The sequence below is a fragment of the Rhododendron vialii genome, chromosome 2a (genome assembly GCF_030253575.1).
Source record: "Rhododendron vialii isolate Sample 1 chromosome 2a, ASM3025357v1".
NCBI classification, from domain to species: Eukaryota; Viridiplantae; Streptophyta; class Magnoliopsida; order Ericales; family Ericaceae; genus Rhododendron; species Rhododendron vialii.
The window spans coordinates 10,573,432-10,597,476 of NC_080558.1; the positions used below are offsets into that span (position 1 = coordinate 10,573,432).

Consider the following 24,045-nt stretch of genomic DNA (forward strand, 5'->3'; position numbering starts at 1 on the left):
GACTGTGGTTACGTCTGTTGTCATTATTATTATTGCTGATGGTCGTCTTGTTCTTGAATCCCATGTGGTAAGATGCCTTCTATAAGTGATGCTAGATAGGGTGGATCTAGAAAATCATGATGGTTGAAGTGCTTATGCGCAGTGGCGATGCCGATGTGTGAAAGATAGTATTCATTAGCATATAAAAGAAGAGTTAGAATATTAATGGGACTTAAGAGTAAAGTGTTAGATGTGTTTTTGTTTGAATTGCGTGGATTACGTATTCAAGTTTTAAGTGTATTGAGTAAATCTTATGTGATATGAGTTGTATTGAGTATATATGCAAGGAGAGTGATGCATTTGTTGAGAATAGAGTCAGTGAGTGTTTTAATGTGTTTAAAAAGGCAATGTCTTGTTGTGATAGTAATTGTGGTTAGTCATTTTTTTTTATGGTTAATGAGGTAGTGGCTGTGGGCATATGTAGGGCAAGTTGAACCCATATTTGTGAACTACATGTATCTAAGGTTGACTTAGAAAGATGAAAGTTATAGGTAGGGTGTCGGGATACAGTATGTGTCTTCTGGACACCCAAGTGACTATTGATGAGATCTAGTTGGAAGAGGCAATTGATCACTGCTTCTTCTAGATGGAAGTCTTGGAAGGTCAATTGGACACTAGGATTGTGTATAGGGGTTAGATCTCTAGATTTGAGATAGATGGCTCTACGTAGGAGTTTCAAAAAAAAAAGGGAAGTGTTATGGTGTTGTAATCTTCATTGTTGAGGTGAATGTCGTGGTGGTGTCATTATGACAGGATGGTAGAAAATAGTGATAGTATTGTGTGAAAAAAAAAAGGGGAGACAAGACTTGAGAGGTGTACTATATCGATGTGACTTGAGGCAAGTGATTGATGTCAATGTGTGGTGAGAGACTTGTCTGAAGTAAGGGCAATATGAATGAGGACTGTTGTGAGTTGAAAGATTAGAGTGTAGAGATGATGTGTGATGTGTAATTGGCGACGTAGACTAGACTGATGACAGTGTAGAGTGCATTGAGGTATGCCGCTGAGGTGATAGATTTGAGAGAGACTAAGGTTTAAATAGTGATAGTGATAGCAGTGCTAGTGATAGGAGTCTTAGAATATAATGTGAAGTATAGAAGGATTGTTTGCAATCCCGGAGTCTTGTGGGTATTCAGGGATAAGTCTGTTAGTCGGTCTGTGTCAGTGTTTGAGTTCTAGCATGAAGATATTCGAGAGTATTAGATGTTCGTTGGTGCAGCTATTGCACACTTTGTGTAGGTGCTCTAGTGATGAGATGTTAATAGGTTGCAATATTGTTAAAATAGAGGAATGATACGTGTATTTATCATTTGAAGTTTAAGATTGTGAATGTGAAAAGTACATGATTTGATTCGACCGAATGAATGAGAAAGCTCGAGATTGGTAAAGTAAATAGACATTTTATAAGATTTTGTGAGAGTAAAAGGAACAAGATGACTGTTGGGTTTCCTGAAGCCATGAATTGTAAAATAGTGGATACTTGGTGAGTCCATTGGGCACTCGGGGAGTTCGTTGGATATTGAGTGAGTGTTAATGCGTGAAAATGTGGCTGGTGTTGTGTAAGCCATTAAATTATACGGTTGATTTTCAGGAGATATTTCATGTATGAAATGTGTTGATATTTCATTCAAGTGCTTGATCTGTTGTGAATCTGAGTGTGTGAAATTTGCCCTTAAAATGCAGTCCAGAATTGGAAAAAAGAGTTATGTGGATACATAGAGGTGTGATAGAGATTGTGGCTAGCGGTTTTGATTTATGTGTATTGAGTATCTATGTATGAAATTATCAATGTTCGGTTAATGGAAGCATCCTATTGATATGTCTGAAGATCGGGTTGAACTCAAAATTCCTTTTTCCTTTTCCGAATGAGAATGATGCTGTATGAAAGTTGATTCGTAGTTAGTTCGTTTAAAAAAATAAAAAAATGATAATGATACAAGTTTGGAGTCAGCTATATCATGATTTTGTGAACCTTATCTTAAATTTGTTACCATGCTGTCTAAATTGTCGTATCCTAAAAGACTAGGTATGGTGCATGAAGATTGATTTGCGATGATATCTTTCAAAAAAAAATTTTAATTTAAATGAACTTTTCCTGTTAAATTCTATAAAATTTTGCCACTAGGTGGACGTGTTTTGATGATTTATCAACTACGGGAACTAAAATTTTCAATGGAATAAGTTTTCAAAACTGCTTGGAAGCGTGTGATATTACACTTTTACTATGAGAATGGTGAGTGGGAAACTAATGATTGTTGTTTAATTCTGATCTCATTATGTCGGACACGTAGACTTTGAGCTAACGTATGCTGTAGGGAGGTATTCCCGAGCAAATACATTTAATTGCCAGACACGTGATGTTTAGGAGCACGTGGTAAATACGACTGGACTTATCGCCGGACAGTATGGAGAACAGCGATGTGGACCAATGATATGAGGAGTCCTTGGTCCATGCAATCTGTTCGGTTGATTAAAAGGCCAACGACATGAGAAGTCAGTGGTGTAAAACTAAACTGTTCGGCAGATAGAGACATTCTCATTACGTTTGGACCAAGTTACATGTGAAGTCATTGGTCCAGGCAGTTTGTTCGGCAACGAGATGGCCGAACAAGGAAAGAACCCCAAATCAATTGTTGGAGCATGGGGAACATTCTGGGAGAATCTAGAATGTTGGTATTCCGTTAAGGAATAAGATCCCGAGAATATAGGATCTGAGAAAGATACCCAATGAGAATGGGATGTTCGGCCAGTAAAGGAAAAGAATCCTAAAAGGACTCTTTTCCATTAAACTGATAAAGGAAACGAGAATCCTTGATATCCTGGGTTTCCTATACGAGTTGGGAGTCCTACGGAAACAGGGATGTTGGGCAACAAGCATACACAAATCTATAAATATGAGGTAAACCTAGAGGAAAAAGGTACGCAATACACGGCATTCTTATTGCTTTCCTACTGATAATTAGGGTTTGATTTCTAGTACGTGATACTAACAAAGGCATCGGAGGGCCTTTGCCACAAGAGGCAAAGGTGCACTCACCCCTTGTCTATTTTGCAGATTAGGGTTCAGACGACGAGTTAGGGTTCCGGTGAAGAGGCACGAATAAGCCGTTGCAATCCAGTTGATCCGAAGCACCAATTGTTTTCATCCCCCTACAATTGGCGCCGTCTGTGGGAAACAACAAATTTTTCTAAAAAAATAAATATGATGGAAGAAGATCCAGTCACTCCATTCAGTCCGAAGGACCAGTTGGGTGGAGGAAGAGATAAATCCCCACCAGGAGCTCCGAGAAAGCCCACTGGTAGACATGACCGAGATAACTCCAAAGAAAAAGGGGATAAAACTGCTACAGGCTCCACGAGAAGGAGTAGGTCTCATCAAAGAGATGAATCAATTACCCATTCGAGAAATATTCACAGTGATAATGATGTTCTCGATAAAAAGAGAAGGGAAATAGAGGAGTATGCTCGTTTGATTAAAAAATGAGAGTACGAGATACAAGAGTTGCAACGGATACGAGACCATCCAGAAGATTCTGGACTCTCTCGAAGGAATTCCCAGAGAGACGGACAGACTCTGGTAATCCATAAGCAGGTTCATTCGAGAAAAAGAGCGAGCAGAAGTCCTGTTATAGGGCGTCATGAAGCTTATCTACGAAAAAGGGAAAGAAGAAGTAGAAGCTGAACACCCGAGAGAAGGGCTTCTTCACGAAAAAGGAGGAGCAGAGACCGAAGTTCCACCCCCGAAGAGGAGGAAACTAGGAAACACCATCGAGATAGGTACGAGAGACCTGATGCTGATTGGGTCAAAGTTACGGCTCACAAGTCAAAGGAGCTAGAGGATGGGACAGTGACTGCACGAGAAGCAGCACGCAAGGCCCTAAGTAATATTGCAGCCTCCCCCTTTACAAAGAGGCTACAAGAAGCGAGGTTGCCGAGTAGAGTGAAGCACGGTGCGTTCGTACTTTACGAGACAAATACGGATCCCGTGGCTCACATACAGCATTATCAACAGGCTATGTTTATGCATGAAGGGGATGATTCCATCTTATGCAAGATGTTCCCTTCCAGTCTTGGCAAGGTGGCATTATCTTGGTTTCATAAACTGGCCCCACGGTCCATACGAGGATGGAGGTAGTTGGCCAAGGAGTTCACTGCTCGGTTCTTGACTAGCAGAAAAGCCCCAAAGACCTTTGAAAGTCTTTCCACCATGAAATAGGAGGAGAACGAGCAGATCAGAGATTACACAAAGAAGTACTGGGAAACCTTCAACGAGATTGAAAGTTGCAGCGAAGAGTACGCAACTGCAACCTTCAAAACTGGTTTACCTGTTCGGGGAGAGCTACGCCACTCATTGAATAAACATCCGATAGCCACCCTGGCTAAATTGATGGAACGGATAGAGCAACATGCCAGAATGGAGGATGACATACTCCGTGAGGATGACAGGACGGTTGCCGAACAGCCGAAGGCACCTGCCAAAAAAGTGGATAAGCCAGAGCCCAAGACTTATAGAGAGAGAAGGGAGTACGGGCAGGCTAAGAAAGAGCCGTACAAGGACAAGCAAGCTCCTGACCCTAAATCCTTCTTTTCTATCACTACAGTTTGGAAGGAGCCAATTTACAGGATTCTTTATCGAATAAAGAATCAGCCATATTTTAAATGGCCCCCGAGTCTAGGCGGAGACAAAGATGCAAAACATGCTACGAATCAGCACTGCAGTTATCATAAAGATTGGGGCCATATGACCGAGGATTGTGAGATGTACAAGAGGCACCTTGATGATTTGGTCTCTCGGGGCTATCTAAAAGAGTTTATCCAGGAAGATCCAAAGGAAAAAGGGAAAGCTATGGAGCTGGGTTACGAACAAAACCCTAAAGGCGTGATCCATATGATACATGGGTTGGCTACACCTTATACGAGGAATGAGGTGAGGCTGTTGCAAAGGCAAATCAAACACGATCAGCATGTGATGCGTTTGGGAAATAAGAGAGGACGAGAGAATGATGTGTGCAACGAGAGCATAGTATTCACCGACGATGACTTGGGGGAAGTCTAAATACCCCACAACGATGCATTGGTCGTAACCCTACGAGTTGGGGAATATGACATCGAGAGAATTCTAGTGGACTCGGGGAGTTGTACAGAGGTATTGTACTATGATGCATTCAAGAAGCTGGGGCTGGCCCAAACAGACTTAGAACAGTCTACAACACCTCTCATTGGGTTCGGTGCAGGAGCAGTCTGGCCCCTTGGAAAGGTAACGTTACCTGTTCGGGCTGGATCAGTGGTGTTGAGAACAGATTTCCTAGTGGTCGATGTCCCTTCTTCCTATAATGCAATTATAGGGAGGACATGGTTGCACAAGATGAGAGCAGTCTTCTCGACTTATCACCAGATGGTGAAATTCCCAGGATCAAATGGGATTGAAGTAATTAACGGCAACCAGAAGGTGGCACAACAATGTTTGTTTTCCATCATCAAAACAGCCCCAAAAGTCCATCATGTTCATACATTGGAAGTACTAGATCAACGAGACTGATCCTAAAAGATATTTTTTAATTGGAGAATCACTACCAGCAGAAGAAAATGCTGAATCGATAAGATTTCTAAAAGAGTATATTGATATTTTTGCATGGGTGCCAGAGGAAATGCCCGGGGTGGATGCAGATGTGATCTGTCACCATTTAAACATTGACCCTCAGCACAAGCCGATCATTCAGAAAAAACGAAAGGTAGTCATGCAGCATGTAGATGCAGTGATTGAGGAGGTCGATCGTTTACTGGAGGCCAAAGTAATACGTGAAGTCTATTACCTAGAATGGTTATCCAACAACGTTGTGGTGAAGAAAAAGAATGGAAAGTGGCGTGTCTGTGTGGACTTCACAGACCTAAACAAAGCGTGCCCTAAGGATAGTTTTCCCTTGCCCAGGATTGACCAATTGGTTAATGCAACCTCGGGATATGAGCGAATGAGTTTTCTCGATGCATATCGAGGATATCATCAGATTGCTATGTTTGAACCTGATCAAGAGAAGACTTCGTTTATCACGCCACGAGGGTTGTACTGCTATAGTGTTATGCCGTTTGGGTTGAAAAATGCTGAGGCAACATACCAAAGACTTGCAACCATTATGTTCAAGAAGCTCATTGGAAAAACTTTGAAAGTTTACATAGATGATATGGTGGTAAAGAGTCAAGAAAAAGGAGGGCATATTGCTGATTTGAAAGAAATTTTTGAAATCTTGAGGAAATACAAACTGAAACTCAACACCTCGAAATGTGCGTTTGGAGTTGGTTTAGGAAAGTTCTTGGGCCACTTGGTAACCATGAGAGGGATAGAGGCAAATCCCGATCAGATTGCTGCCCTACAGAGACTACAGAGTCCCAAAACTACCAAGGAAGTCCAGAGGCTGACTGGAATGGCAGCAGCACTTAACAGATTCATCAGCAGGTCAAGTGACAAGTGCAAACCCTTTTTCAGCTATTGAAAAAGAGGGAGGGATTTGAATGGGGAGTAGAATGTGAGCAAGCTTTCCAGGACCTGAAGAAGTACCTGGCCGAACCCCCACTTTTGTCAACTCCACAGCCAGGTGAGTCTTTAATTCTGTACTTAGCTGTTTCCGAGCATGCAGTAAGTGCAGTCCTGTTAAAGGATTTGGGGATCGAACAAATCCCTATTTATTATGTTAGCAAGACATTGTTGGATGCAGAGACGAGATATCTGCCTTTAGAAAAACTTGTCCTGGCATTTAGGACAGCCACAAGGAAACTGCCACACTACTTCCAAAGCCACAAGGTTATAGTTTATACCGAGTTTCCATTAAAATCACTGCTTCGAAAGGCAGATTTCTCGGGAAGGATCTCGACATGGTCCGTGGAGTTTAGACAGTACGATCTCGAATATCAGCCACGCACATCAATCAAAGGCCAAGTGTTGGCTGATTTTGTGGCAGAGTTTCCCCCACTGTTGCTCCCCTGCCTCCTACGAAAAAGGAACAGGTGGCTAAGACATCATCCATGAAAGATCAACCCGTAGCCGAACAGGATACCAAAGAATGGAAGCTTTTCGTTGATGGATCAGCATGCAATATTGGTTCTGGAATTGGGGTTGTCTTTTTTCCTCTTCAAGGAGTTCTGGTTGAACTATCTGTTCGGCTTGGATTCAGTGCATCGAATAATGTGGCTGAATATGAGGCACTCTTGGCTGGATTGAGGAGTGCAAAGACCCTTAAAGCAGAACGGGTTAGGGTGTATTGTGATTCCCAGCTTGTGGTGAATCAGCTGTCCGGCGAATATGAAACTCGAAATGAAAAGATGGTGGCCTACGTACAGGCAGCCAAGGACTTGCTTGATACCTTCGAGAGGGTATATATTGAACAGATAAGTTCTGGAAAGAATGCTCATGCAGATTCGTTAGCTTGGTTGGCTACAGCTGTACCTACTGAGTATAAAAGGAAGGTAGCAGTCGAATATCTGAATGAGCCAAGCATTGGGAGGAGTGTAGACTTGGTCTTGGACGTGAACCAAGGACCAAGTTGGATGGACCCAATCATGGAGTTCTTACGAGACGAGATACTCCCATCTGACAAAAAGGAGGCCCACAAAATAAGGGTCAAATCTGCTAAGTTTTGGCTGTCCCAAGAGGGTAAGTTATACAGGAAATCCTTTACAGGCCCATATTTACTATGTGTACATCCTGAGATGGTACAAAAATTCCTTCATGAAATCCACGAGGGAACATGTGGGAGCCGTGCTGGAGGCAGATCTATTGCCCACCGAGCAATTACTCAAGGCTACTGGTGGCCACACATGCAAAAAGATGCAAAGGTGTATGTGAAGATTTGTGAGAAGTGTCAAAAATTCTCACCAATGATTCGAACACCCGCCGAAGATCTGGTGCCTTTAACAAGTCCCTGGCCTTTTGCTCAATGGGGAATGGATATCGTGGGTCCATTGCACAAAGCAACTGGGAATCGAAAATTCCTGCTTGTAGCAACTGACTATTTTACAAAGTGGATTGAGGCAGAACCACTGGCCAAAATCACTGAACCTATGATAGAAAGGTTCGTGTGGAAAAGCATCATCACTCGCTTTGGGGTCCCTTATTCATTGATTACAGACAATGAATCCCAATTTCAGAAGAAATTCAAGGCTTTTTGTGCCCAGTACGGAATATGAAACTATTATTCCACCCCAGCCTACCCTCAGAGTAACGGGCAAGCAGAGGCGTCCAATAAAACTATCCTAGATGGGATAAAGAAGAGGCTGGACAAAGCAAAGGGGAAATGGCCCGATGAGCTACCGTTAGTTCTGTGGGCTCACCGAACAACACCTAGGAGGTCTATGGGAGAGACCCCCTATTCATTGGCATTTGGAATAGAGGCTGTCATACCTTTGGAAGTGGGTCTGCCGACCAACAGGACCGTTTTGGTTGAAAGTGGAGGCAATGACAGGGCCCTTGAAATCGAGCTTGATCTCACCGAGGAGAAGAGAGAAAAGGCCTTGGTCCATCTGGCTTCTTACCAAGAACAGCTGATGAAAAGCTATAACAAACACGTTCATCCTAGAGAATTTGGTGTTGGGGACCTCGTGCTACGAAAAGTGCTCGGCAACACCAAAGTGGCCAACAAAGGCAAGCTGGGGGCCAACTGGGAAGGCCCGTATAGAGTAACTGAGATTGTAGGCATAGAAGCCTATAGATTGGCAGATCTGGATGGTGATCCAATTTCGAGGCCTTGGAATGTTCATAATCTACGAAAGTTCTTTGTTTAGAAATATTAAAATCTGTCTCAGATTTGCACTACGTGATTGTGTGAGAATTACGAATATAATTCCCTTGTTCTAGTTTTGATTATTTTTGTTGCAAGGGGTACGGCTAACACCCTCTTGCGTTTTACAGATTATGAATAAAATCACTTCTTTAGTATAATTGTTGTGGTATTTGTTTTTAATACGAACTACGAGTTTAGTTTCCCTCATTCGTATTGGGGAGCAGGGTATACATTTTAAGTACGTGAAACTTAAACACAAGTATGAAACACTTGTGTGCTTTTCAAACTTAAACACAAAGTCTGTTAGAACATTTTTAAGTACGTGAAACTTAACAAATACAAGTATGAAACACTTGTATGGAATTTAAAGTACGAGACACTTGTGAAATACAAGTACGAGACACTTGTATATAGTACGAGAAACTTACCCTAGATGAGTACGTGAAACTTAAGTAAGTTGAGTACGAGAAACTTAACATCTGTTGCAACTATTGTTTACGTTCAGTACGTGATACTTAAAAGTATGAATACACTTAAACATTTTTAAAGTACGTGACACTTAAACAAATATGAAAACATTTGTATGTTTGCTCTTAAGTACGTGAGACTTAGGAAACACATTGTATGTTTTAAGTACTTAGCAAGTATGAAAACACTTGTATGTTTCATCTTAAATACGTGAAACTTAAGAAACACTTGTATGATTGTTTGTAACACGGCAGTTGCAACAATTTTTAAGTACGGGAAACTTAGAATCAATACAAGCAAATTATGTTTGTAAAGTTTGCTAAGAAGTATGAAACACTTATGCAAACATACGATGATCAAAATACGAAATATTTTGATTGCATCCGAACGGATGCTCCAAAATGAGGGGAGCTGAGCAAATATATGAAGTTATGCCACAGAGGGCCGAATACTTGTATTACTGAAAGTATTACCATACTACAAGAAAGTAACTGATACCACGCAGGGTAGAGATGCTATGGTCACGCAGGACCAGCCAGATAGTTTAAATCAAAAAAGGAACACAAACCCCTAACTGTTTGCTATCTCAATCCAGGTTCTGAACTTCTGGAGGGACGTCAGCCTTAGCCAAAACAGCAGCCGCAGCAGTATTTTCCTCTGGGATGACAATCTCAGTGGTCACTTCCTGAACAGATGATTGCTCAACATCATTTTGTGATTCTATCTGTATTTCTTCATCAACGTCTGCAAAGTCATCGATTTGCTGGTCAACATCATCAGTTGGGGCTGCCACTTGGCGGCTTGGTAGCTCGTTCTCCACCCATAGGGGGGAATCCTCGGCAACCCCCACCTTCGTCAGACAAGTCTCCCAGCAAGATGCCCAGATCTGGTCTTGAATGGCTGGCATTTGCTCCACATAGCTGGCCATCGTAGCGTCGAAACCTTTTTGGTAGCCATCTTCGAAAGCAGCTTTTTTGGTTTGCTCTATTTCAACCAAAGCATGGTTGAGGCTGTCTTCAGCAGCTCCAAGCTTGTCTTTTGCCTCAACGAAGTCTGCTTTGGCTTTGTCTCTTTCCCTCTCTAGTCTAGTGATCGTACGGAGCAGCCTGGTGTTGTTGTTCAGCAACGTGATCCTCTCATTATCAGCATCTTCAAACTTCTGGCCCAGTGTGACCATCTTTTGAATGAACTGGCAAAACACCGAACAGTAAGTAATGGGCATATCAATACATGAAAAGTGGTATACGAAATATACATAATAACTTGTATGGAAAGCTCAAATCACATTACCTTAATACCACTAACGAGTCCGGTGGAAACAAGCCGATCAGGTGCGGCCTCGGACTCCTTTTGCATATCAACCGGAAGCAGTAAACCTTGTGCAAGGGCGAGTGCTGTCTCCGAAGTGCTGGCGCTATCCCCAATATGAACAGGCCGATCACCCCTAATGAAATTGGGGGCCCAGCTTTGAGGAAGCACCTGAATGTTCGCTGAAGGAGGCTGCTGGACTGAAGTAGTGGCGTCTCCAGTTTCTTCACTCCTGGGACATTTGTCCCGATGAGCATCGACAGCCTCAAGGGAACTATCGTGTTCCCGAGGAGAAGATGAGGATCGTGTTGATCCCCCCTATTACGACGAGATCGTGGGGGGGGGGGGGGCGGGCGCGGGGGGGGCGGGGGGCGCCAGTTGATGCCACCCTATTGGCAGCACCACGCCCTCGTGTGGAGATAGTGAGTAAAGTACTAAGATCAATTGGTTGACGAGTCATTGTACCTGATGTTGGGAGAGATTGAGAGTAGCTCGAGGAGGATGACTGACTGGTAATGCAACGAAGAACGGGCTATTGTTCAGGGACAACTGGCCTGCGTTCAGATCTTCTGAGTACTACCCGTGTTTGAGGAATGCCTTCAGGGATAGCAAACTCACCCGGCTGTCCAGCAAGGGTAACACCGGCTTGCAGTCTTGAATTACGTGCTCGGGGAGCAGTGGAGGTGGAAGCGGTACTGGTGCTTGGATGGGCGAACCTCCTGTCTATGACCCCTCTGTACGACGGGTCGTATCCTAGCAGCACTTCTGCGTTCCGTCCCCGACCAGCCGTGGAGGTACCAGGCTCGCCTGTATATTTCAGGACCTTGTTGATGTCCTCTGTTCGGACGTTGCTCGGAACGCGTCTGGGACGATGGTTAGCGTTTTCAGCTGCAAAATCAAAATTGAAACAACAAAATTAGACACATGAAGAAGCTACGAGAAAGCAGTAAACGAACAATTCCAGAGTTATAAAAATGAGGAGTATTACGTGGGTATCCTCATATGTGGGGGCAGTGGAGCCCCACCACCTGACCATCCTCTCCTAGTGGCTCAAAAGCTCCAGTAACGTATAGAAAATCGATCTCATGATCCCGAGCAGAATCTGGCAAGTTGAGCACGAGACGCTTTTCTGCCCTTCTTACTTTGAAATAGTAGGTGTTATATTCAGGGTTTAGTACAATACTGTACCACCACTGAATGTCCCAGATCCCTAACTGGGTCCCTAGAATCCTATTCAAGGCAACTACGCCCATTATCAGCCTAAAAACATTCGTTGATACTTGCATAGGAGTGAGACGGTACCAACTTCGGATTTGACGAAGAAGTGGATGAAGGGGAAATCAGACTCCACCTTCAACAATTGCCACTATTGGGATACACATTCGATCCCATGAACCTCCGTCTCTATCTGCACCCAGGGGGGCGAGTTCAAGACCAACATTTTCTGGAATATTATATTCCGTCCTAAATGCCGCCATGGCGGCAGGGGTTTCACATAATTTCCTAAATTTACTGGGTCTCAAGGGATTCTCACCATCCTTTGCCATAGATATATCCGATTTCAAAAGAAAAATCTGGAAAAAAGGGTACGATTGAAGCCCTAGGGAATGGGTGACTCAAGACAGGGAAATCCTAGTACGAGATGCAAGAAAGGAATAGGAATCTTACGATGTTTTGCAGCGGCAATAGAGTGCAACCGAAAGCTTTGAGGCAGTGGTTATGGCGGAAGCTTAGAGAGAGAAAGGTTGAAGGATCGAATTTTTGGGTGAAAAACCCAAAAGAGACCCTTTCAGGGGTTTAAGGGCAAGAGACGGAGACGAAATGTCTCCTCTCACGCCGTTATAGGATAAAGTAACGAAAAGCAGAGTCCATGCTGACGCCGTTTCATAGAACGTCAGTTCGAAATTAATGATAAGGCATACGATACGTGCCACGTAGAGTCATTACCCCGAAATGGTATAATGACAAAGGCGCCAAAAGACAACAATGAAATATTGAAATTTTGACTGCACGAGATCAGAAGAGTCTGATCTCAAATAGAATTTTGTTTCTAAAAGCTTCATATATTGCCCCCGAACAGTGGTAAATAGATGAAACTGGGGAGCAATTGTAGGGAGGTATTTCCGAGCAGATACATTTAAGTGCCAGACACGTGATGTTTGGGAGCACGTGGTAAATACGACTGGACTTATCGCCGGGCAGTGTGGAGAACAGCGATGTGGACCAATGATATAAGGAGTCCTTGGTCCATGCAGTCTGTTCGGTTGATTAAAAGGCCAACGACATGAGAAGTCAGTGGTGTAAAACTAAACTGTTCGGCAGATAGAGATATTCTCATTACGTTTGGACCAAGTTACATGTGAAGTCATTGGTCTAGGTAGTCTGTTCGGCAACGAGATGGCTTAATCTTCTTTTGGACTCGCTTATCTTCATAGGAAAATTAATCGAGTGGCAAAATCATTTCTTATCTTCATAGGAAAATCTTTTCCTCCGCTTAATCTTCGTAGGAAACTGAAAACTAGGCAACAAATTCAGAGCTGAAAGATAATGAGGAAATTAGAAGCCCTCTCCACGCATACTTTTATTCTTCTTTTGGACTCGCTTGCTTCCCCTTTCTCAAGGTATGATCATATTCTGACACCCTTGCTTTAATTTTGAGCTAGATTGGCAATTACATGGAATTTAGTAATTTGCAGCCGTCTACTTTGTTCATCAATAAGCTTCTCATGAAGTATTTACTCGAATAAATCGATGAACCATTCACTACTAGCTAGGGACTTAAATAATATCCTCTGATGAGTAGTATGATGAAATCTTATTTGGTGCGTGTTTGCGAGAACTTTTTTTTTTTGGTTTTGAAATTCCCCTCCTCATATGATTTTGAAAAATATTCTGGGAGGGGAAATCTTCATGATGGGATTCTCTGCAAACTGTGGTGCAGGGCAAGACCTACGTTGAACGGCTGCAATGATGTGTTTTGTGAAAAGTGGAGAGCTTTAGCATTCATTGGGCAGCACAACGGTCCTAAGCGCTCGGGACAATCACTCCTAAGCACTCTGGAGTGAGCTGGCCCTGGGATTTTGGAAAATAGATTTGAGCGCTCGGGAGTGGTTACGAGCGCTTTACAGTGATTTTAGCACTTTATTTTGCCCTTTTAAAGTCTTCCGAGAAGCATGGTTCTAATCGGTCTAAAGCTTGTTTTAATCCAAATTATCATCAGGGAGCCTCAAAGCCACAAATCAAGGAAATTTGAGAAGTCAAAATTAGGGTGTCTACACAGCCCAACTGATGCCAGCTCACCAAATCAGAACCCATTCACATGGCAGACAACACCAAAGAGCAACTTCCTCCATCAGCTTCACAGCAACTAGAACCACAACTGAGTAGCAATCTTCCCAGAACCAACCCTTTTGGTAGCAACAACTTCCACTCCAGAAACTTTTGCTTCGTCTAACTCCCACGAACTCTACTTCAATGCCACGCTATTTGCAATCCTTGCAATTAACCACAAACTTGGAGTGTGACTGTGTATCAAACTTATGCATAACAACTTTAGTAGACATCTTTTTGTGTAACAAACTTATGCAAACAACTTAGGCGTATCAAACTTGTCATTCAACTTCTGTTCCACTCACCTTCATTTACGATTTCAAAAACCGTTTTCCAAAACGGGCATGACAGACGTGCCTTGCACGTCGCGATGCACCTAGTAATATATATAAACGAAACTCCTCCCATAAGTTCGGATGAATTCCAATCATTGACCATATTACACTATTTGTTTCAAAGCCGTTCTAAATTTTCTTTCTATCTTTTACCCTTAAAATTGTATAACTTAAAAAAATTAGAGTGAATAAAGATTAACTGTATTTCTTTATTTTGATATGGAAAAAATTAGTAACGTACTCAATGGTCGCTCTCCGGAGCTCTTCTCACGAAAAGTAGTCTTGTATTTTTTTTTTTTTTTAAATGAACAACAAAGAAAGTAATATTTCTTTAATATTATGGATGTGTTCCTTCGGCCAAGACCACTTCGAACAGTGGCCTCTCTTCGGCCAAGATCACTTTGAACAGTTGCATCTTTTTCTTGACACCACCCTGAATATATAGTACTCACTTTAATGGCTATAAAAACACAAAAATGCTACACCCCTTACATTACTCCACATACTTTGGAAAAATTCGTGCCCTCTTGTTTCATTACTCCTCATATTGCTCTGAATTATTTTTCCTTTCGAGAGAGAGTTCAACATTCAATTTGGTTCGATAGATTTGTAGATTGTAGTGCTACTTTTACAAGGCGAGATCGTTGAATCCTTGGGGGTGGGCACTGGTAAACTCGTTTATAGCACACAGGCAAGGGTGAATTTCGCTTAAGACAACCACAAAGGAGACATTTCATTGAAGTCGAATCCAGGAGTTGACAGTAGTGACTATTGCCAAGGCCCCAGGTAATGACACCAAATTAAGGCCTAACCAGACCAAAACAAAATGGCAAGAAGCTAATCCGGCCGGATCAGCCACAGAACAAAGATAGGAGCAAAGACAATAACCAAAACCGATGCCCTACCCCAGAAAACAAAATCTCAATAACCTGGTCAACATCAGAAAACAAAGAACCTCAAAACGGTAGAATGTTACAGTGGAGGTTAGAAAGTTAGAGATTACAACAGGAGCCGAGCATCATAAACTTTTTCAAGAGGACTTGAACTCACAACCTCGCGGTATGAACTTTTTTAGGAGGACTCAAATTCACAACTTCTCGATCAGTCCAAAAAAAAGAGTGGCGAATCAAGCATGCTACGCATGCGGTTCTATAATATTAGAGTCACAAGAGAGTACTCAAACCAGGAAAGGGACATCATGAAGGCCCTCTTACGTACAAGACAAGAATCAAATCATTGAGAGCCGAGAGTTTACAATTTACATCAGGACAATAAATACAGCTCATGACATACATCAGCAAAATCTATCCAGCTAAGGCCCCATTCCGCTAAGGAAAATAAGCACTTACTTTTTAAATAATCAAGTATTTTTTGAATTAAAGATAATGTATTATGAGAGAATGACCTGCCTCGTAATGTATTTAAAAAATATGAACCTTAGCAGAATGGGACCTAATTTTCTATTTGATCGTTAACTTTTTTTCCTACCGTAAAACTTACTAAAATATCTATAAATGTGGTATATACACCTCACATTATACCAAAAAACATAATATTAGAGTTAATTTTCTATTCGTAATTGTAGAATCATTGATTTGTTTGTCTTTCAGCCAAGACGGTAGAATGTTAGTGGAGGTTAGAAATTTAGATAGTACAACAAGAGCTGAACTTTGTGAAAAATACTCGAACTCATGATCTCTCTATCTCGACGACAACAACAACAACAACAAAAGAGTGGTAAATCAAGCAAGATAAGCATGGCATTCTACAATATTAGAGTTATTGATAGTGTACTCAAACCATGAAAGGGACGGTCATGAAGGCCCTTTCACAATACTTACAAGTAACAAGTCATTTTCTAGCGACATCTCATACTATGCATCAGGACAATAAATACGCCTCATCTCGTGAGCTTTCATGCTCTGTCAGGCCACAACTATCTACATTTCCAAACTAGTTCTTTTGCTTTTGGATCTAGCCACCACCCTCCCTCCCTCAGCCCCTCAAACCAATGGATCCTTGTGTTCGACTCTTGCTGGTAACGTTTCCAGGACAACCGCAAATCAACCCCGGCCTCCAATTTGCCAAGCGCCTCCTCAAAATGGGGGTCGACGTCACTTACGCAACAGCCTTTTCCGCCCTCAATCGCATGACCAGAAGCACGACTACTCCACCAGGTTTGACGTTTTTCGGCTTCTCTGACGGCCACGACGGCGGGTGGGGAATGGACAATTTCGACCTGTACATGGAAGAGCTAAAGAGACACGGATCAGAGGCTGTAGCAAAACTCATCAAATCACAGGCTGAAACAGGCCAGCCTTTCTTCCATGTGGTTTATACCACATTTGTCCCTTGGGCAGGCAAGGTTGCACATGATCTTCACGTGCCGTCCACTTTCCTCTGGATTCAACCAGCCACCATCTTGGATATTTACTTTTATTACTTGAATGGCTATGGGGATTCCATTGGGGACAACATGAATGACCCCTCATGGTCAGTTGAATTACCCGGATTACCACCAGTAACCGGCAGTGACCTTCCCTCTTTTTTGCTTGCTTCAAACACCTATAATTTTGCACTCAAGTTACTAAAAGAGCATTTTGATGTGCTTGATGCCCAAAACAATCCGAAAGTACTAGTAAACTCCTTCGACGCTTTGGAGTCTGGAGCCCTCAGAGCAATCGAGAAGCTAAACTTGGTTGCTATTGGACCGTTAATCCCGTCGGCTTTCTTGGATGGAAAGGATCCTTCAGACAATTCTTTTGGAGGAGATCTCTTCGAAGATTCGAAAACCTATATCAAATGGTTGGATTCAAAGCCTAGTGAATCTGTTATTTATGCAGCCTTTGGAAGCTATTCTCCAATAGCGAAGCAACAGATAGACGAGATAGCACACGGGCTGCTTGCTTGTGGAAGGCCGTTTTTGTGGGTGGTGAGAGCCACTGAAGACGAGAAGCTGAGTTCTAAAGAGAAATTGGAACAAGAAGGAATGATAGTTCCGTGGTGTTCTCAAGTGGAGGTTTTGTCACACCCATCGATTGGGTGTTTTCTATCTCATTGCGGGTGGAATTCTTCTTTGGAGAGCTTGGTTTTCGGGGTTCCGGTTGTGGCTTTTCCGCAGTGGTCGGACCAAGTTACGAACGCAAAGCTTATTGAAGATGTTTGGAAGACTGGAACAAGAGTGAAATCGAATCTAGATCACTTAGTCGAGAGTGATGAGATTAAAAGGTGCATAGAAATGGTGATGGGCGGGGATGAAATGAGGACGAATGCTAAGAAGTGGAAGGAATTGGCAAGGGAAACCGGTAAAGAAGGTGGATCATCGGATAAGAATCTCAAGATTTTTGTTGATGAGGCCAAGGCTAATAAAGTAGAATGAACTGGTCTATTTGATTGATAGGGGTTTGTGGTAGAATGATGCTTCCTTTTCGATTGGTTGGTTTGGATTTTCTCCCTCGTCACCACTGTTCTTGGGCAAGTGACATCTTGTCGTAATCCATCTTTGTTGTTTTCTTGAGAGGTTTTATGATATTAATTTGTACGAGAAATAAGTGAAATATTCTTTCACACTAATTCTTATTTTAACCGTTCATCTTAGCAAACGTATATGTGCAAAAATTGTACATTTCGAATAAGATTTTAGCATGCTGATATGGTATTCAACCAATAAAGAATCAGTAATTTAGTACAGATAGGAGTACCATGACACACGACTTATCCATACACCACGTTCGGGTCATGTTAATCAAATTCACAAGCGGAGGAATTGCCTCGCTAGATATTGCAACTTCGAAAAAGCTATCTGTTTACACCCATTTTTGACACCCAGTCCTGAGCAAGCGTTGAGAGGCCATTTAATTATCTTTTAATTAAATTGGGCCGCGAAATGAAGAGTTATTGGCGGCCCAAGCTAATTTTCGTCCAATTTGGCCATGGGTTCATAATTATTTAATTATTGGCTATGGGTATTCATGGTCCAAATAAAGCCCATAATTGAAGAAATAATATTTGGCATTATAAAAAGGCCTTTTTTGTTTGAAAGACCCAATTTTACACCGAGTACAAGCTGGTGGAATTTCACAAAGAATGGGGGAGTTAGTTAGTAGGGATAATTGCCACATGGCCATTTGACAAGTCAAATGGCCCATTATTCTCTGACGCCCATGGAAATAGGAAATGGAAATGGCCCACTAAATGCTCAACTGCTCATGATTTGGAATTAACCCATAGGTAATTATTATTTACCTCCAATAACTACCCATGATCCCACTAAATATGTTAATGGGTAGTTACCTGGGACACGTGGCAACATCTGAGGCCTATTCGGGACACATGTCAGCTCGTGGCGAAAGCGGGTAACTCGGCCCAGATCTGAACCAGTACACTATTTGCCCATGATCTTTTGTAACTTCCAATAACTACCCATTACCCCATGATCCTATGAAGGGGAAGTTGCAAAAGACACATGGCGCCATGAGAATAAGACAACAAGCCCTTTACATGCAGAAAATCGAAGACCCTTGGCCTATAAATACTAGAAGACAAGAAGAAAAAAGGGTCCCCACATCAATCAAGCTCAACGCTTAAAACCAAAGCCTTCCCAGCGAAGCAACTATCTCTATTTTCTCACCCTCACTCAATTGCTTCACCAAGTAATTCGGGTTTCTATCTCTCTTGTACCCCAACTTTATTATTACGAAACATAATAAAGTTATTCATATCTCTCTTCATCCCTTACTTTATTACTACGATATAGTAAAGTAATTCTACGTTGTTACTTTCTTTCTTGCACGGTTAGGAAATTATTAAGTCCTGGCACGAAGAGGCAAAACCACAGACCTTCACTGCAATCCAGCCCTTAGGTTGCAGCACTATCGCCCTCTCAGATCTAGAAGTCAAAACAGGGACGCTCAGCCCTTTACGTTAGACGCGACACGCCCGCTCAGTCCTTGAGCCATTTCGGAGCCGAACATCTTTTTGGCACGCCCAGTGGGACCCTAATCATCTAAGGGTTTTTATTATGGTCAGGAAGCCGCAGCAACAACCGGATCCACCCATCCCGGATCCACCACAAAGTCCTGAGGGAGTGGCAATCGACGTGCCATTACTCGAGGAAGCTGGTCCTCAGATCAGCGCCCAAGATCTTAGCGACGCTACTGACAGCGTCAAAAATTATATGTTCATGGCAGGATGTGAGATCTCCCACAACGTTACGCAGTCAATCTCGCAATCGTTCACTCAGTCCTTGGAACCTCTGACCATAGCAGTCAACAAAATGGTTGCTACGCTTACAGAGAGGCTACCGCTCGCTCCTCAGCAGCAGGGCTTTCCACAGTTTGGTGTCATTGGCACTCAATCATAAAGAGAAACTTTTAGATTAATCATCTTGTGCAAACCGATGCTCTAAACTATCAATGAAGGAAACATGATAATGTGCACAGAAATTGAATTGGGTCTCTAAGCCTGTCTTTTTTTATGCCATTTGGCTTTGATGTGGGGACATGGTTCTGTAACAACAATAGGTATAGGGGGCTACTGTTTCAATAATATTCTGAAAGCAGCTACTTTGTATATTTTGCCAAATGTTAAGTCTTTTTCCAATCCTCCTCCACCCATATATACCCCCAATGATTGAGACTACATGAGTTATGTTGTTGCTGTTGTTTTAGATTAATCATAAAAAAAACTTCAACTTATCTCCTATACTTGCAAATAATTGAAGAACCAAAAATCCCAAATACGTCACCACTTATGTCATGACCCGTTGCCCTATCCAAACGCACAATCATATAAGTTTCTAAAACCCTCGTGGCACTTTCATGCATAGAAATAGTGATGGGAGGGGATGAAATGAGGACGAATGTTAAGAAGTGGAAGGATTTGTCAAGGGATGCCGGTAAAGAAGGTGGATCATCGGATAAGAATCTCAAGACTTTTGTTGATAAGGTCAAAGGCTAGTAAAGTAGAATGAAGTGGTCTATTTGATTGATAGGGGTTTGTGATAGAATGATGCTTCCTGTTCGATTGGTTGGTTTGGATTTTCTCCCTCGTCACCACTGTCCTTGGGCAAGTGACATCTTGTCATAACCCATTTTTGTTGTCTTCTTGAAAGGTTTTATGATGTCAATTTGTGCGTGAAATAAGTGAAATATTCTTTTGCACTAGCTCCTATTTTAACCGTTCATCTTAGCAAACATACACGTGAAAAGATGGTACATTTGGAATATGATTTCAGCATGCTCATGTGGCGGTATTCAACCAATAAAGAATCCATATAGCTAGGAGTACCTTGATATAGAGGTGGCAATCCCAACCCATATTTTTTAATCTGCCTAACTCCACTCACTTATAACCCAACCCAATCCGTTCATATTGTATAATGGGTTGGTATGTGTTTAATCCATGTAAACCCATATATGGGTTTAGATGGATTGAAAATGGGTTCAATATGGATTATATTGAACTTAAAAGACCCACACTCTCATACTTTTCTATTTTCTTTCTCGTCACCCCCGCATTTTCTCTTTTGGCTCTTGTTTAAACAGTCAACGTGTGAAAAATGATGCCGAGAACCCCACACTCAAAATGGATTACATATTTTGCCGATCAAAATATCAGAATTCCTAATATTTTTATTAGAAAGTCTGTTTGATTGGTAGGGCACACCTTAGTAAAGATGATTTGAACCGCTCATACAAAATTAGCTTAATAGAATATCGGTTAGGACTTTTTCTTAAATATGCATACCCTTTTTTTTAGAGTTCGTAGGACGAAACAATGTGGTTCTCCCATCGAATTCTAAAAAAACCTTTACCGGTATCCGATTGAGCTAATTGTTTTCATAGAAATTCATAAAATACTCCGTATAATTTAAAAATGAGTGGTTTGGATCATCTTTTCCATAGCACTAAGTTTTGAGAAATCATATGTGCAAGATCTGTGTGAATAGTACGAACCTTGTTTCATATAGCTTTTTTATTTTTGTCCTTATTCATACTAACAAATGCAATTTTTTTTTAACTTGAGCAAAAAACCAAAAAGCCCTAAAAAAAAGGGCTATGTGAAACGACACCTAATTTCTACACTTCCATTGCACTACAAGCCTGTAGTGCATAAAAGCACTAGAAGATCCCTAGTTGTTTTTATATTGAAACAACTTTAAAATAAACGGCTTTAATCGGATTCCTAACTTCGTGGTCTTGAACAAAGGGGAGAAAATTATTTTACAAAAAATCAAATTGATCGGACATTGATAGCTAATATTTTGAACTGAAAGATCAAATTTGTTGAAGATCGTACCCAGAAAATTTGAGACCCCAAAATGAATAAGGCCAAAACTACTATATATTGGAAAGAGAGGGGAAGGGAAACCAAAAAAAAAAAGGAGGGGAGGGGATCAGGGGAAGGGGGGGACGGGTCGGGTTAGGTGGGTTTGGGTTTGTCTTGACTCATATTCGACCCGACTCATTTCAACCCGTTTATTTTTTGAACCATATTTGACCAGTTCATATTTGGCACATGACCCGTTTCAACCCGCTCAGACCCGCCCGTTTGCCACTTCTACCTTGACACAAGACTTATCCATACACCACGTTCGGGTCATGTTAATCAAATTCACAAGCGAAAGAATCGCAACTTAGAAAAAGCTATCAAACACAACTAGCTAACCTGCTCCTGGGGGAAGTAAGATGGAACACTAGAATGCATAAACAAGGATAAGCTTTCAGGGAACTTTTTCCCGAGGCAGAGGTATTAGGTTGAAATCCAACACAACCAGGGCTGGACAGAGAGGGTGAGGGCAGGGGATACGGCACCCCCAACCTTTGGTGTAATCTCGTATATTTCTTATGTATATCTTGACCAGAAAAGGGAAAAAAAAAGCTTTTGGGCCCTTTAGAAATTATTAATCAGTTTACTTTAACCCCTTCGAGACTGAACCTTTTTATCCAAAAAAAAAAATTAAAAAGACTGAAGTTTTCTGCGATAATTTACTCAACCTCAAATAATTACATTCGGCCTACCCCCTTCGAGACTGAACCTTTTTATCCAAAAAAAAAAATTAAAAAGACTGAAGTTTTCTGCGATAATTTACTCAACCTCAAATAATTACATTCGGCCTACCCCTTCAACAAATTCATGTTTCCGCCACCGAACGCAACACCATCTCTGGCAATAATTTCTTTGTCTTGACCAGCTAAAGCCCAAAAACCTTTTATAGGCTGCGTGAGCGAGCCTAAGAAAATATGGCACAACAACATGACATGGATGATATGCAAGATGCGATGCAGAAAATAGTAACATGTAAGCAGGATATATCACATAATCCTACCTTACAGGCTCCTATCCTAATTTCGAAGGTTCTATTGCTTTCTACACACGTATGAAGGCTGGTTTTGATTTAAACGGGTTCTCCATATTAGAGTCAAGGTATGCCTCCCGATTATTGAGCGTACACCCGATAACGGTACAAACAGCAGGGATGACTCATCACGGTCGAGGGTTGCCGAGTATTTTGGGATTCCCTATCACCGGCAAGCCGGACAGGATTGCCAAAACACAACAGCGAGGTTGAACATAATAAGCGATAGACAATGAAATAAAATATTTTTGAAAATCCCACAAACATTTTTCAAGCTTGGCTCGCCAGTCTAATTAATACTTGAAGAAAAAGACACACAAGCGAATAGTCGGAAAGCCTCAGGTCGGAACGGCCAGATAGAAATCCAGTTAGAATCGTCATTTCCTTCCTTCGACGAGCATAAAACAACGTCATTTTTTATAGACTTTTCAATGACCGTTCACCGATGTATCAAGTCCTTTAAGCATTAATTAAACAGTCCCCAGCAGAGTCGCCACTGTAGGCTACCCGCCTGGATTTGAAAAAATTGAAAAGTCGCCACCCGGATTTGAGGTTCGCCACCCGAGAAACCGTTTTGACTGAAAATGATTCTTTGAATTGAAAACCAGAGATTGTTTTGGGTTCGCAAGCTATGTTAAGAGAGGGGAAAGATTTTAGGGCACCCATCTCGCCCGACACGATGTCAGTCTCTACTCAATGTTTGTGGGATTTTGTCGAAAATATTTTGTTTCAAGAAAACACTTAGCACATATCTGCATATATATCAAATAAGAGTGTATGCCGGTGCAAGTGTATAGCATATGATAATGAAAAAATATGAAATGAAAAATGACATGAAATGAACTGCAGTCACTGGAACCACTCCCGAGCGCTTGGGAGAGTCCTGAGCGCTCAGGAGCTGTGCTGAGTCACCTTGCAAACCTTGGTTAGAACAGAAGCAGTATAATACTTAGAACAGTAACACACAACTACTAATATGAACCAGTGCTTAGCAAAAGGCTTAAATAGCTAAGAACTGGTCCTAACCTTCCGAGCATCGCTTCCTTGCAGCTAAAAATAAGACTAATTGGGCTCTGGAAGGACCAGTGCACACCCAGTATTTACTGAAATATAGAAAAAGCAATATTTGGTGACAAAATAGAATTTTAGTGACAACAGCACTCCTGAGCGCTCAGGAATGTTTCCGAGCGCTAGCTCGGGAGTGAATATAGTGCCCAGAAAAATGTTTTGTTTCTTTGTGCTCCTAGGCCTGTTGCTCTTGTTGCTAAACCAAGATCAAATGAGCTCACAACCAGTATAAAGAACTGGTATGGGCCCTTGATTCCCCTCAAAAGTAGAAAAACAGTGGTTTATGAAGGTGTTTATACCCTTGCTTAACTTGAACTTGACTTCTTGGACTGACTTTGGTGTTTGAAAATGGTTAGAAAACAGTTTG

At 41.8% G+C, this 24,045-nt stretch overlaps 1 protein-coding gene and 1 non-coding gene across 2 annotated transcripts; both read left to right on the forward strand.

The window, feature by feature from the left end:
- The first annotated feature begins 15,979 nt into the window (after positions 1-15,979).
- On the forward strand, positions 15,980-17,824 carry LOC131315781 (crocetin glucosyltransferase, chloroplastic-like). Its single transcript, XM_058344971.1, has one exon. It carries the CDS (start codon positions 16,263-16,265, stop codon positions 17,628-17,630), a length of 1,368 nt encoding a protein of 455 aa, XP_058200954.1. The 5' UTR covers positions 15,980-16,262; the 3' UTR covers positions 17,631-17,824.
- Positions 17,825-19,663: 1,839 nt separating this feature from the next.
- Positions 19,664-19,772, forward strand: LOC131318259 (small nucleolar RNA snoR100). Its single transcript, XR_009197588.1, has one exon. It is a non-coding gene; the product is annotated as a small nucleolar RNA snoR100 (small nucleolar RNA).
- The last annotated feature ends 4,273 nt before the right edge of the window (positions 19,773-24,045 follow it).